Genomic DNA, 15,837 nt, shown 5'->3' on the forward strand with positions numbered 1-15,837 from the left:
CATATTACTCTTCCACTACATCAACTGGCATGCATGAAACACACTAAACTTGAAACTTCTTTTTTAATTCACTGTAAAGTTCACTCGTATATTTGGAAACGAACAGAGAACTTCTAGCCACAATGGTTTCATAAGAAACTTTGATGGCTTGAGTGCAACTGAGGAGAAAGCAACAGCTTCTTGTTTTGTGCGCTATGTGTATTTTAAGGAGCACATATAAGGATGACTACTTACAAGAAGAGAGTTAAGGGAATTGGAATGTGAACCTGTATTTAGCCAAAACAGCTCACAAAGACTGGAAAACATATCTTCACTTTCCATGTGTGCACTGAAAGTCAGTTACTTTGAGTGAATATTAAGCCAGTAGGACAGTAAGCAATACATCTAGAGTTCTTCTCTACTAGAGTAGAGAAGAAGCATACTGATGGGCACTTTTGCTAAACTCAGTGACTAAAATAAAGAATCAACGGAATATAGATGCCTTCAACCCTCTACACACGCACATTTATAGAAAACTGAAAATTAGACACTTTACTTCAATGTATACTTAGAATCATAGAATTATCATAGATTATCCTGAGTTGGAAGGGACCCAGAAGGATCATGGAGTCCAACCCCTGGCTCCACACAGCACCACCCAAAATTCAAAACCTTTCTCTGAGAACACTGTCCAAATGTTTCTCAAATTGTAGCAGTTTGGGGCTGTTCCCACTGCCCTGGATAGCCTGTTTCATGCCCACTGATGCATGGTGAAGAACTTTTTCCTAACCCCAGTGTGACTCTCCCCTGACACAGCTCCATGTGATTCCCTCAGGTCCTATCACTGTCACAGAGAGCAGAGTTCAGCACTTCTCCTCCATTCCCTGTGAGGGGATGATGCCATGAGGCCTCTTCTCAGCTCCTCTGCTCGGACTGAGCAAATCAAGGAACCTCTGCTCCTCACACACCTTGCCCTCCACACCCTTCACCATTTTTGCAGCCTTTCTTTGGACACTCCCTAATTCCTTGGGCCACCTGGCTGAAACTTTTAAAAGTCTCTTATATTAGGATTAAGGTGCTCTAAAACCAACAGTATAAAATATTCCAGACATGAAGATATGTTCTGATGGGTTTCACTGTGCATCCTCATCTTTGCTTTGTATAAGGTACACAGTGTAGTGACTGGTGGCAAAGAGGTTTGTCGTGGCCTAAAGGAGGAATAAGAAAAAAGAACATGAAAATTCCTTGCAAGATGATCCTGAATAGCAACTGGAGGGTAGCACTTTTTTAAAAAGCCAACATAACAAAGTATGATGCAGTTTGAAAGCACTAAAGCCTAAGGTTGCCAAAAGCTGCAAAGCTGATAAATAAAGCAGTAAAAATGCTAACTGGATACTGAAGTCAATTCTAAATTTTGTTACTTCAAGTGACTATAAATTTAAGGAGATAAACACAAGACTATTCAGTGAAAAAATGAAAATCTTTCTCTGCAAAAGCACAGCTGGAGGGCAGGGCACAATGTTATTTGAGGCACAAGGACAATAAATCCCTAGGAGTTTGACTTCCAGGATATACTCAAGTTGGGAAATATATGAGTGCCCCTGAGAGTATAAAGTTTAGGGTCACAGAGAGTTTTCTTGCAAAATTTTGTGACTGCGGACAAGAATCTGTCAGAGTACTTCAAGTTGTTGCCTGCTTTCAGTAAACTGTGGTGATTACACTTGATATCTTATGCTGGAAATACATGGTTTTTATCCATGTTTTTCACAATGCTTTGAAACAGTGAGATTGTTAACAAGTGCTATGATATATTTTTGGTACTGTGTGATTTGGTCACATGGAAAGCATTGGAAAATTTACTACTTCCTTTGCTCCAAAATTGGCCCTTTTGTTAAACTAAAAGCATTAGAACTTTAAATGCCTCTTACAATCTTCTTTACGAAAAAAATATGTAATGAATTATCCTCTCACACAAGGTTCACTTTCATCCCTAAGCAGGCTACTGATATCAGCTGTACCCTGTGTCCTATTTTGCCAAATACATTATATCAGAAGTTGAAGCAAAAGCAGTTGATCTGAAGATAAACATAAGTATTTCTAGCTATTTCACTACTCAAGGTCTGTTAAACTTCTTGCTTGTGTTGTGTGAGTCAGTTCTGTTAGCAAAATACACCAAATGTAGGATTCATATGATTTTCCTGCTTGTTGTATAGGCAGTTAGGCTAATGTAGAGAAACTAATACTTCTCAGGAGTACACTACTGAAACTACTGTGTAGATCTGTGTAGGTGTATGCCAGTTGAAGCTCCTTGCATACATAGACAATGTTTTCTTAAACATGTGTGGAAGTAAAGTATGTAGTAAAATTAAATTCTTCTTAGATATCTTAAATTTGTAATCAAACATTGTGCTTTGTACATTGTACTGACTACTCACAGAGTTGTGTCTCATGTTATTTTAAATATCTGAGCCTGCCTGCTGAAGAATGATACTGTTAGATGTCAGATACAGAGCACAGATTGAGCCAATAACCTCTGCCTTAGCTTCATAGCTCGAGCTATAGCTGAAACTGCAGGTGGGAGGAGAGGACTACAGTGCATTGGCAGCAGGAGCCCACGGGCTCCAGTGCTTTCTTCTTCTGGTGGGGTCTGCATCAGCTTACAGTGTACACATCTCTTTCCACTGTGTATGTACACAAAACTTTGTGCAGCTCACCTTGCCCACAGCTGTGTTTCTTGTTTTCATCACCAGCATATTCCTAGAGGGAGTGTGCATAGCTGCTTTCAGGATTGAGGGTGCTGAGGCTTTGCATCATAGCGATACTCTGTGTGTTTATAAAAGTCTTTATTATTACTTCTGAAGGTAATTTATAACAAAACAATCTCTTTTACAGTGTATAATCAGCAGCAAAACACTTTTCTTTGTGTTTTTATGATATGAGAAAATTCTGCCTGAGGCTGCCACTTGAGAGCTAGTACAAACATGTTTTTCCAAGTATTAGATATCCAAACAAATCAGGAAAAGAAAGCCACAGTATTATGATCCTGCATCTCTTTGTAATGACTAGCAGAACTTGATAATGTTTTCATGTAGGAAAGTTCTCCCTTCAGAAACAGCATTAACATTTTAAGTTGTTTCTGTTTTCTACTCTACTTCCCTTCATTCTTGGGGACTAGACCTGCCACTCCTGGACAGGCATGCTCAGGAGAGTCTCTTTCACTGCTGCTAAGGACAGCTTAAGCTCAGCTTCCGTGGCTTTGCATTGGAGTGCATTCAGGATGCTCATATGAGCATGGTTCACCTGGGATGCAGTAACATCCTATACCTTTTTCTTTTTCATGAGAGTACATTTCCCTCAAGCCTGGATGCTGTGTGTTCATGAAGGGAAGAACAAAGTTCAGCCCTCAGGAGCTCTTCAGAAATTGTCTACCCTTAAGCATCCTATCCTACACAGTGCTGCACTTTGTCACATTATATCTTCTTCCTGAAGAGGAAATCTGACAAACTAGAAACTACTGATCCCCTGAAATCATTGGTAGACTTGCTGCTTTCCTTGCTGCAGGATCTGGCACAATTATTGAAGCCTTCTCGTTATCAACTGTGTTCAGTTTTGTTGTATTATATAACACCACTGTTACAGCATCTCCTCTGCCATGTTGTTCGTATCTCTTGACTTGCATACTCACTTTAACACTCCAAGTAGCTTATTTTAAAGAGGGTACTCTCTCCACCACAAATCTCATCTTCCTGTCCTTTTGTAATCTGCACACCTAATGAAGCCTTTAGATGTGTGAGAAGTGTGCATGGGCTTTGTCCATCTTGGCTGTCTATATTAAAATGTTTGATCTAAGCGCTCTAAAAGAAATAAAACGCTTTTCAGTTTCATTTGTACTAAGCTACAAAAGATTAATGTATGTAGCTGGCGTGCTGACAGCCTGAAAAGGGTCACTGCTGCCCTCTTGTTCCAGACGGATTCCATTCCTCAGAGAAAGGCTGCACTCCTTAGGCCTAATGACAGGTTGATGTAGAATTTATTTTCTTGGCAGAAATAGTGATTTGGATGTAAACTTGCATGTATTATACAGCAAATCTTTTGTTTCTTTTCAGTTTTCTTCAGTTCTAAAGGTTAAATGTATTCTGTTGGGAATCTTAAACTGTTTTGTACACTTTAGAAATAGAAAATGTTGTAAGACTAATAGGTAACGATACATTTCTTTTCACTGTTGAAATGAGCTTACTTCATTCAACCCATGATGGAAAGGCTGTTTTACTGTTTCTCAGAAGAAGCATTTCATTTATTGCATGCTAACTAACTCTGTTATAGGACACAAAAATCCTGAGCTGCTTTCGTAGGTTAACTTGGGCTAAACTCTCTTGGAATACTTTCACAGTTCTTGTCTACCTTGAAAAAATTTCTCAAATGTATTTTCACAACCTTTTCTGTATGCATGCAATCTGTCCAAACCTATTGCTGATCCCAGGTACTTTCTATGTTTGTATTTTAGTCTTCTTTCTGTTACTCTTTCCAGGTATCAGTATAGCTACTATTGGATCTTCTTGTATTTGTAGCTAAAACTGTCGCTGAAAGCATTTGGTGGTGTTTTATGGAATGAACTGGCAAAATCATTTTTATTCATATCTAAAACAAATATTCCAGGAAATTCAAAACAACTTAATTCAAATCATTGTAGTGATTAAATCTCTCTAATATTAGTTGAAGATTAAATATAGAATTTGGAAGAAAAAAAAATCCAGAAAAGAAAAACTGCTATAGACCTCCATTTCATTACCAACCCCTTAAAAACAGCTTGTATTCTTATTATAAGTTGCTTCTTTAGAAATAAGGTGTTCATCTCTTATATCTGGTCATTCCTTCTACAGCTGTTTCCGATCCTTCTGAAGTGCTAGATGCTCTTGATCCAGTAGAAGAGAAACTTCGAACTCAAATTGAAGAAGAGAAAAAAAGGTATAACTTCTGCCTCAAATCATGCTCCAGAGGATAAATTATATTGTATTACAATTCTACACACGGTTAACCTCAGGATTTCTCTGACATTTTAAAAAATGTCAGCCTTGTGGTTTGCTGATAGTTCTAAAATTTGTGTACAAGCTCTTAGTTTGTCTGTAAGATGCCACAGTAAGCGAATGGGGAAAACCAATGCTAGGGCCAATGGTCAAGAATAAATAAAAACTTAATATCCCCCTTGAGGATTAGCATTAGAAATTTGTTCTTTGAATCCAAATGTACCATGTACCTTCTTTGTTGATTCATGAATGTCATGCCTTCCTCGACCTATGGAAAACTTTTAGGCTATGTAGGACTGACTAGATGTAAATAATATGTAGAATATGCATTGGTTAGTCAATCCTTTTGCTTGCTGTATTGTAGCTTTGGCTCGGAAGACAGAAGAAAATAGATGCAAGGATATCACATCTATGTAATTTTGTAGACATTTGTATTATATGTAGCCTATGAGGTAATTTCTGACTGTTTCAAACTACAGTAATTTCTGACTAAACATTAGCTTTCATTTGAAAGGGCAATCAACGCATATCTTGACATTATCAAACCTATATTAAAATCAATATTGAATGCACTTGAATTTCACTATTATTTTAGTAAAAATTTAGTTTTCCAGGAGAGGTTTCTTGACTCTAATCTCTAGTAAAGCTGTCATAAAATATGAGAGGTCTCTTCTCACCACCACTCTGTACATCCTCACCACTCCATCTCTGATTGTTAGATATTCTTTTTATTTTAAATCTGTATCCATTCTAGGTAGAATTAAACTTTATTCAGAGATGTGTTGTAAGATCTTTACTACTCTTTCTTCTTCTCACATTAGTTATAAAACAATGTTCAATCGCTTGAAAGGGCTGAAGGTAGAGATTGAACACCTGCAGCTTCTCATGGAAAAAGCCAAGATGAAGCTGCAAAGAGACTTTGAAGTCTGGTGGACTGAAGAGGGAACAAATCTACAGGTATACAATTACTGTGTATTTCTTCCATTTTTATGTAAGTTTAAAATCTTCAATAATTTCATAAAAATAATAAATATATTAATATTAATCATAAATATAAAAATTCTTTAAAATAATTTCATTAATTGACAAGATAGAAAGGAGTATAAAGGAAGGATTTGGGTCCTGATTCACCACTGCTCATTCCAATGTAAATCAGACAAAACTAATGTGAATTATGCTTTATGAAGCTAATACAAATAAAGCAAAACCCTTGCTTTCTGCTTTATTTTCTGTTTTGACTTCCTCCCACACAAATTGAAGGAAAGCCAAGAATGGTCCCAAAAATTCCAAAGACTCTGATGGAACATAGAATGAATAGAGGCAACTGGAAAAAAATAATCTTTCTCACTGCTTGCTAAACTATGATTTCATCAGGTTTATGACGTGTATGGCAGTCAAAGCTGTAATATGGAGAAAACCCAACAAATGTAATTTGTTTTTTAGCAATGTTTCAAAGTCTCCTGTAATCTTTCAGCTTTCTTAAGCTCCCAGAGGCTCACTGACTCTCACCGTAGTGCATGTGTCCTCTTGCTCTCCAGCTGAGTCCAACCACTACCATCCTTGTCTGTTTAAGAATTCACTGGAAACAAAGTGTTCTATTTTAAACACTTTTGTAAAAATGAGCTAAAGAGATGTGATTTTAAGCAGATTATGTGAAGTTCATCAGGCAGTGAGACAGCTACATGGTTTCACAAACACAGGGTAAGGTACAAACGGTCTGAAAGGGAAACAACTGAAATAACATAGCTTTCTTATGAGTTCCCCTTTTGACACTTTTTTTTATGGCTTCCAAGCAGTGACATGGCATCTCATAGCACAGGACAGCTGTGAGATGCCTATCAGCCTAGTGGAAAAGACTGCTAAGTGCAGTCTGCACATATCGCTTGTTACTAACTAGAAGATAAGCTTTAGTCTATGGAGAAAATTTGCTATAAAAGAGACAGAAGATTTTAGTCAGTATTTTGTTTAATTCCTGTGAGTATAAATTTAAGCCATATTTTAAAGAAAATAGTTTAAAATAAATAAGATATTTAATATGAGAAGCTTACGTATTCATAAAATACCATGAAAATAGCTTAAATTCAGGTTATTGTTATACTTTTTCAAATTAAAGTCCCTAACATATGGCAAAGATGATAATGTTTTAGTTAATGTCCTGTCTAAAAATTTAGACTTTTAAGACACTACCAACAATAATCTTGAATCCACTGCAGCATAGTTTTTTTATTTTATTTTATTTTTTTTATTTTTTTTTTTTTTGTCCCTTAACAAGAGAGGTCCAGGATTCATTCTCTCATGATTCACCAGTAGAAGATTAAAGAACTGGGGAAAAAATAGAAAGGAATTGATATCTTGGATCTTGACCTATCTATGCATCTGAGCTCCCTAAGAAACTCAAATAGTGAAATGTGCTGTTACATATTAAAACCCTGTAACATGATCTTTGGCTCAATCCTAAACACTTTTCTCATTGTTCAGAAGTGTTTGTGTAAGTGAAGAAAATACTATTGATACATACAATACAGATTGTTTTTTGAATGAGTCATTGACCTACCTCATTATAGCTGAGACCTGTAGACCAATATTAAGTGCTCTAAAAAAATCCCATCCTACTACACAGTTTTGTTTTTCAATCTAGACCCAGCAAGAAAAGACAGAGTTGGTTAGCTCACCAAATACCACGACGATTTATCCCCAGTTTATCAAATCTTCACATCCATCAGCTAACAGGTAAATTGATCATTTTTCTCTTCCTTACTTAGTTGTAAGAAAATGTAGGATTTTTAGAGCTGTAGTATACCAGAAAGTTTTGTAAATATCACACTCAAAAACTGCATTTCTAGTTACAAGAAAAATGACTGTGTAAAAAACAAATTCTTATAATTCAGTTTTGTAGTCCTATTGAAAGTATCTTACTGTAGATCAGTCCTTTTGGCTTGCTAGTCTTGGTACCCTGGAAACCTATCACTAGGAATCCCATGACCAATACCTATGAAAAACAAGCCTATTATCATCCAATTTTACTATTCAAGGATATTATATCTCCTTTGGAATGAATTCAGGAGTTTGCAAATCGAAACAGATTTTTAAATGATTGAATGTATAATCTAGATTCCCTGTTGAAAAAAATGTCCTGATGCTATACTCTTGCAGCATATTGTTCCACAAAGATACTGTATGTGACATGGTATGGCATTGATGCAACCTCCACATTACAACAAAGTAATGATCTGAGTTATTTCACCATCAGTCACTTCTAATTTCAAAATTTCTAATTCAGAATTGAAGTAACAGGTATTTCGTGGCCTTCAAGTAAAGTATAGTACAAGAAAATGCATACCACCAGAATGTGCAGGTTTCTGTATTCATTGTCAATAAATGAAGATGTTCTCTCTCCATCCTCCTCCCTTTCTTCCCTTCTTCTCATTATACAGTTAATCTTTCTCTGATGAGTATCTTGGTGTATGTTTTTATAGCAGTAATCAGCTTAAATGATGTTTTCTGTTTTGTAGTAAAACATAATATATCTTACATGCCATTAAATACTGGATTTGCTTAAAAAAGTAAAAAAACGTTCTAATTTTCAGTAGTAAACTCTTGTGTATCTACAGTAAGTGCTCCACAATGAGTGCAAAGAGAGAATGAAACACATAATCCCCGTAACAGTGTCTGAGAAAGCATTTTCAGACTGATGAAAACCAACACTAGTCTCTACTTTGCTCCAGTTCTCTTCCTGTGTACTCTAAAGACTTAGGCACTGTTCACTTTGCAAATAGTTGACATTATTTAAGACCTAGTTTGAGATGTTCATTCCTGGCTTTAGGCTCAATGTTACCAGTCCCACAGAAAAGCTGGTGGCACAAAATACAAAAGCATTTTCAGTCTAGCTCAACACAAAGCCAGCCAACTTAGCTCAAACAGTTCATGACTGTCATTGGAAATATTCTTTTTAACCTTGTACTGAACTAAGCTATGGACCACTTGCTCAACCTCTTTGCCTTGTTTGTGTGAACTCTTCTCATTCGTATACAGTGATATCTTCTGAAGTTTAAACTAGAGCTAAAAATAGCATACAACAAGGCCTGAGAAGTTTTTCAATGCAATGGGAGACCACCCTCCACAAGTAGTAGTTTCCCTTTCCTGCATCCCCGCTCCTTCTCAGAAGCAAATTTGCATATTTTTGTTCCTTTATAATTTTCTTATAAATTTTTCCTTCAAATACCTTAGCAGTATGTATCAGGGAACAGGTCTCAGAAAATATTTAGTATTTGGAATAGAACATGGGAAGATGTTTGATCGCTATAAGTTGTTGAGCTTATTTTGGTAGCCTGTGCTGCCCCACATGGTCTCTCAGAAAAACTAATATGGTTTTTATAATGTGGAGTTCCTCTGTGTGTAAGTAATGGACTTTGACCGAGGCTAACTGACTGATCCTTTCATAGATATCACAGACCCAGAGCATCCATATTCTCAAACTTAAATTATAGAAAAAATCAGGAGTATATAGTTTTGTTTTCTCATATCTGCTACATATCGGTATTCTTGCAATGATGGTTTGAAGTTAACTGTTCTTTCCTCCACAGTTTCAGAGAGCTGATTTTGTATTAGCTGTTCAAACATATTTTACACAGGTACATGATGTGTATAGAATTGGAAACACTATTTCTGCTTTTTGTGAGGCAGAGCTGCATCCCACTATGCATTAAATTTTACTTTTCCTCCTACCTGAGGCAATAACATTTTAAAGTAGAAGTTTCCAATTTCACAGTCTTAAAGAATATAAAACAGTAAAATCTTTATTCTCAAGAATTTATTTGACCCCATTGATGCAGGAACTTTACTTACTTGTTCCCGTGACTGTGTAGGATGAGTCTAGTCTAAAATTTCTCCTCTCTTTTGCATGGTCCCACGAAACAAATGGCTCTTTGTTTCTAATTCAACTAAAAAACAAGAATCTCTGAAATGATATTGCTGTGTTCACCTAGCAGAACAGTTATATGGTCACAACAGCAGAAGCTATCAAATTATATACAACATAATGTAGTATAAATAAAACATTTTCAGGAAGGAATTTTGTTCACAGATATCTTCAATAGATTAAATGTCTAAAACTTAGGGAGCTGCATGTCAGAAATCTAGGACTCCTGTTGACAGAATAACTGCAGTAAAACTATTCAGAAAAAATCCTTCGCGTGAATAGAAATAAATAGACTTCAGGATTAGAAACGATACTTGTAAATTGTCTATGTCAGTGCCTCAAGGATACAAGCATACTCCATAATCTTTCTTGAGATTTATATGTCTGTTTGAACAAAATGTTTTGATCACCTTCTGGTGAATAATTCATGTGAATTTTTGCTGTTTGACACACCTTAGTTATATTACTAAAGATAATTAAACTTTGGGAAGGGAATGTCATAGCCTCAAATTAAATTTTATATTAAATCACTTTATGGCTAACGTAACAGTGAAAGGAAACTAGGAATCCTTGTGAGGTTTAGGAAGGATAAGCACATATAAAAGGCACTACATGCATAGCCAATCAAATTTTTTGAATGGAAAAAAAAGTTTGTTAAATGTCAAATGAGTCTACATTATAAAGGAGTTAAGCAGTGAGCATTTCTGCATTAGTAACCTGTGAAAGGCATTGGCTTGATACTACTGCTACCAGAGTAAGAAGCAAAACTTGACTGAGTTCAGAGAGCAAAATGCTGAGGTGTGACATAAGGATTATCAGTGCAATTACCAAGAAAGGTAATTTATTGAGCAAGTTAATCCTTTTACTGAAATATACTTAAGTAGCTGGAATCGATGGTTTGCATATTGCAAAGGCTAACAGACTCATTTTCATTAACTTGTTGAATAGATATAATGGGTTTCCCAGATGTATTTATCTTTGCATTGTCTTTCACATGAAGATTGTAGAAATATTAAATCTCATATTTTCTGAACATATTACTTAAAACAAAAAACAACTGTGCAAAATAGATAAAGAATGGCCTACCTCTACATTCCACTGTACGATCTAATCACCAATCCCAGAGTCACAGTACTAAGAGAAAGAATGAGGAATGTAAGATAATCATCAAGAAATTATTTTCTTCAAAAAGTATGCCTAATATAATCCCTTAAACTTGAAAAGAAATACCCAACTCTCTACAACAAAGCTGTGGATTGAACTGCAAATTATATAGTATATATGTTTACGCCCCCTAGTGCGCTCCTGTCGAGTCTGAAAAAAAGTCTCAGACATTCTTCTCACGTGTTGGCTTTCATTTATGATGTTCATCAGATTCTTGCCTGTTCAAGTTACTTCACAGAATCACAGAATCACAGAATGGCCTGGTTTGGAAGGGACCTCAAGGATCATGAATCTCCAAACCCTCCACCACAGGCAGGGCCACCAAACTCCACATTTAATACTAGACCAGGCTGCCCAGGGCTCCATCCAATCAACTTCTCTCACTGAAAGTTCAATTTCACTAATGTTGAATTGTTCTTGTATCTCCAGTGAATAAAACAAACGTTGGATGCTTACCGAAATCTAAAAATTTTGTATTTTTTCCTTTTGTCAGAAGGAATCCATTCCTTTGCAGTTTACTTGTTTCTTTCCTAACCTCAGTCACTCCCTCTTAATGGATTTCATTTGTCCTGTTCCAGCAAACCACACAGCATGTTCAATATCAGACTTTATGTCTCCCCAGCTTCTTTGAAATCGCTTTAGTTTCCTTAGGTTTTCAGACAACTCCACATTCTATGAAGACTTTTAGCATCAGTTGTTTTAGTATTGATTGCCTTGGATTACAAAATTTATTCCCTGTACTAGAGCTATGAGAAACAAGGGAAACATTTACATTTTTTGCAATGTTTTCTGTCTTGATTGTTTTTCATTTCTGCCAATTTTCTGCAGTGTTACATGATGATAAAATATAATCTGAGAATAACATGTCTGATTAATGATATTTCAAAGCTTTACAAATGTTCGTAACAATTTGACTTGAACAATTTATCTAGGAATTTCCAAGTGAAGCCAAATTTATTTTGCAACTAAACACAAAAATGTTCAGATTTTAAGCAGCTTGAATCTTTCTGAGTATATTTTGTCTGCCTTTAAATGGAACATCTGTTCCTTCTACTTTTAAGGTCTGGAGAACTGAAGCAGATTTGTTTTTAACAATGTAAAGGTTGCATGCCTTTGGATGTTACATACATTCTCCACTTTTTGTTCAGTGCCACGCTTCCAAATCAAACATTTATGCAACAATGCTCATCATCTTTCCAGATTCTCCACCTTAAGGGCTAGTTGGAGCTGATCAGCTCTTGGGTTCTCACAGCAAGGGAGACACTGCAACAACAGTGTGTACAACTCTCAAGCTGCTGCCCCATGCCTGACCCAGACATATGCTCCACAACAGATGGCTCAAAAAGAAAAAGCAAGTCATCCACTGGGTAAAAACTCTTGCTACTAAGTTCAAGAAAGAATTGATAAATCTAAAGTTGACAGGCTATTTGTAATCGCCAGAAAAAAATAGCAATTTTACAGAAACTGTCAGGAAATTGAATTTGCCTTCTTCGATTCAACTCAAGAAAAATAATTGGATAGATTCAGAATGAAAATTGAAATTACATACTGTCCAAAAAACCTGAATTGTCTTAGAGCTTAGTTGCTGAATAGAGAGACTGGATTTCTATAAGTCATACATCTGCCTAAATCCAAAACTGTAAGCCAGGAGTGCCAACTAACATATTACAAAAAAATTGATTAGATGGCACTTCTAGAGATACCTAGATGAACCTCTTGCTTGAAGAAGGATTATCATCACACTAAATCGTGTCACCTATCGTTTTGTCTCGCTTTGTCAAGCACTTGGACTCAGGAAGAGCTGAATGCTTCTAAAAGTTGAGTCACCACTCTTTAAAGATTTTCTTAGCGTCCTTAGTTTCACCTCTTTGCTAGTGAAAAGTATTTTCTCACTTCAAGCACTGTGTTCAGTTTTGGGCCCTTCATTACAAGAAAGACACTGAGACCCTGGAGCGTGTTCAGAGAAGAGCAGTGAAGCTGTGAGGAGTCTGAAGCACAAATCTTATGGGGAGCAGCTGTGGGAACTGGGATTGTTCAGTTTGGGGAAGAGGAGGTTCAGGGGTGACCTTATTTCTCCCTATAACTACCTGAAGGGAGGTTGAGGTAAAGTGGGGGTTGGCCTCTTCTCCTGTGTAACTAGTGATAGGACTAGAGGGAATGGCCTCAAGTTGCACTAGGGGAGATTGAAGTCAGACTTCAGGAAATACTTCTTCTCCAAGAGTGCGGTCAGACACTGAAATGGGCGGTTCACAGAGGTGGTGGAGTCACCATCTCCAGAGGTGTTCAAGAAGTGTTTAGATGTTGTACTGAGAGACATGATTTAGTGGGAAATATTGGTGATAGGTGGACGTTTGGATTAGATGATTGTAGGGGTCTTTTCCAACCTCGATGATTCTGTGATTCTATGATTCTAAGAAAAAGCTAGAAAAGTAGTTCTCATGCAAGGACATCAACACTTAAGTCTCCTGAGATGCCAAGACCTTCAGACCTAACACACAGAGTGGGGGATCATTGCCCCCATCCCCTACCATTACATAATATCTTTCCATTAAATGTAAAGCAGTATTAGCAAAATTTCCCCTTTTCTCATCAATAGAAAAGCACCTAAAACTCAAGTTAAATAGAAGGGTCTTGGCTTCTGGAAACAGACCAAGAGAGATATGGATACCCTAAATGTTAAAGAATCTGAAAATACTAACCACTGTACAAGAAAATTACATTAATTCATCCCTTTTTGATGCAACATGTCTTGCAAAACCATGGAAAAATAACCATAGCTTCAACACAAAGGATGCAGGTTATCTCCATAATGACCATCCCTCTAATTGAGGAATTTTAATGATTTCTGAGGTATGTAAATATGACTTAGTGTTCTACCAAGATGAAAAACTCATTTGTTAGATTAGTACTCTAATTGTTAGCCACTTTCATGGAAGTAACATCTCGAGTCATTACAAAGCTTCTCTAACTTGCAAACAAGCATGTCTGGCTGTAATGTTTTGCAGACAGAGTTGCAGTTTAAGGTCCTGTTTTATTACTGAACACAGTCATAATTTCCTGGTTTGGGATTTCACCTCACTCAATCTAAGCTGGTTTGTTTTAAATATCACCTTCTCAAGGTTCTCAGTTCTCTCAGATCACTTTAAAGCCAGTTTTGGTCTATTGCCCGAGATCCAGGAGACCACTTGAAAATAAGAAGTCAATTCCTTATCACACCTTAATTGGTCTGCATCTATGTACTTTTTTAAAAGCGGACTTAAACAATTTTGGAGAGTAGTTTTCATTGAAATACAGTGAGAAGCATGATTTAAAATATGAACTACTGCACATAAAAATTATTTATATCAGCTGATTCACAGTATTTATATATGTACACATTCTGATTCTGGCAAGTAAAAAACAAAAAAAAAATTGGCAATGATAAACAATCCCGTTATGTCACCTTACATTTGTTGCAGGTTAAGAATGCAATCATGAATGCCCATTATGATTCAGTTGATGTGTTGTGATTTATTAAACCACAGTTGTATGAGTTGGATAGCTTGGTATCTCAGGGCACAGACACAGAGTTCTTTTAGAAAATGGAATTTAAGCTCCTAGATCACTTCATTTTTAATAACTGTCAAATCAATGGCATTTTGGAGGGGAAATACTAAAACAGAACTTCAATCTAGAGCTGCCAGATATCGTTAAACCACATAGTAGGTAGTATCATCACACATCCTTTATTGTTCTTGTAATACATATCCATAATAAAGTATGGAGTATTATTAACATTAAGGGAACAATATCTTTTGCAAAAAAATGAACCTGGAACAGCATAATACGCTGAAATTTTAGTGATAAATTTCTTTCTTTTTTCAAGTTCTCTGTCAGAAATATCGTACGAAGTATTGCGGAGTTGGAAAAGCAAGAACTTGCCGATTCTGCCATCTAGTGGAAAAATCTTAAAACTGAGTAATTCCATTTTTCAACAGCGATCAGGAATGGCACCCGATACAGCATCATACACAAAAACCTAGAGAGAGAGAGGGGGGTGTCCTAAGACATCCTCTAGCAGAAATCTGCTTTCTTCACTGTGGGATTCTTTAATAATTATATCTGTAGACAAAGGAATGCACAACATCCATTTGCATGGTTCTCATCAAAACACATTCCAAAGACTTCACTGAATTTTATTCAATCTCCAACTGTTTTAACTGTTTTAATTTTGCCTGACCAAAGAAATAATGAAAAATTTGCTAAAACCTCACTTGGATAATTGTCAGTTTGGGAACTAAATATATCTCTACAAACTGTTCATGAGGCTTGTCAAAGCGCTTTACAAGCCGTGCTTAAAAGGCAAGTCCTAAAAGCATAATCTTTATGAGCTTCCTTGTTCATTCCTGAGTAGCCACATTCACTACATAAGCCGGATCATCACATGGCTTCCACTGAAAACAGTCCTTCTTCCCATAAACAACAAGTTCTTTATATGTGTGTGCATATATATATATATATTTAAATAACTTCTTTGTACTTAGCACGTACTAACATTCCCTCTACAAGGATTATATCCTTGCCTTCATTTCTTCTCCCATTCCAGTTTTTCAGAGACCACAAGAGCCAATTCCAATGAAGATCCATCTGGGAAAAACAATTCAATCGTTTTTAGTAACCCAACTACAACAATAAGGTAAGAAGCCTACCTAGGCTAATGAGAGGAAAATACAAGCCAATAATATAACACCTAGATAACCCTCTATTGCTATC

The 15,837-nt window shown here is 36.3% G+C and overlaps 1 protein-coding gene across 2 annotated transcripts in view; it reads left to right on the top strand.

Annotated features, from left to right (window-relative positions):
• KIF6 (kinesin family member 6) overlaps positions 1–15,837 on the top strand; it is a 139,126-nt gene that overhangs the window by 117,451 nt on the left and 5,838 nt on the right. For both annotated transcript variants that reach the window (XM_085219426.1, XM_031552404.2), the window contains 4 exons: positions 4,860–4,944; positions 5,825–5,960; positions 7,642–7,733; positions 15,671–15,760. In XM_085219426.1, the coding sequence (XP_085075552.1) occupies positions 4,860–4,944; positions 5,825–5,960; positions 7,642–7,733; positions 15,671–15,760 (403 nt within the window). The remainder of the gene's footprint in view (positions 1–4,859; positions 4,945–5,824; positions 5,961–7,641; positions 7,734–15,670; positions 15,761–15,837) is intronic.

The sequence above is a fragment of the Meleagris gallopavo genome, chromosome 2, assembly GCF_905368555.1.
Source record: "Meleagris gallopavo chromosome 2, MGAL_WU_HG_1.1, whole genome shotgun sequence".
NCBI classification, from domain to species: Eukaryota; Metazoa; Chordata; class Aves; order Galliformes; family Phasianidae; genus Meleagris; species Meleagris gallopavo.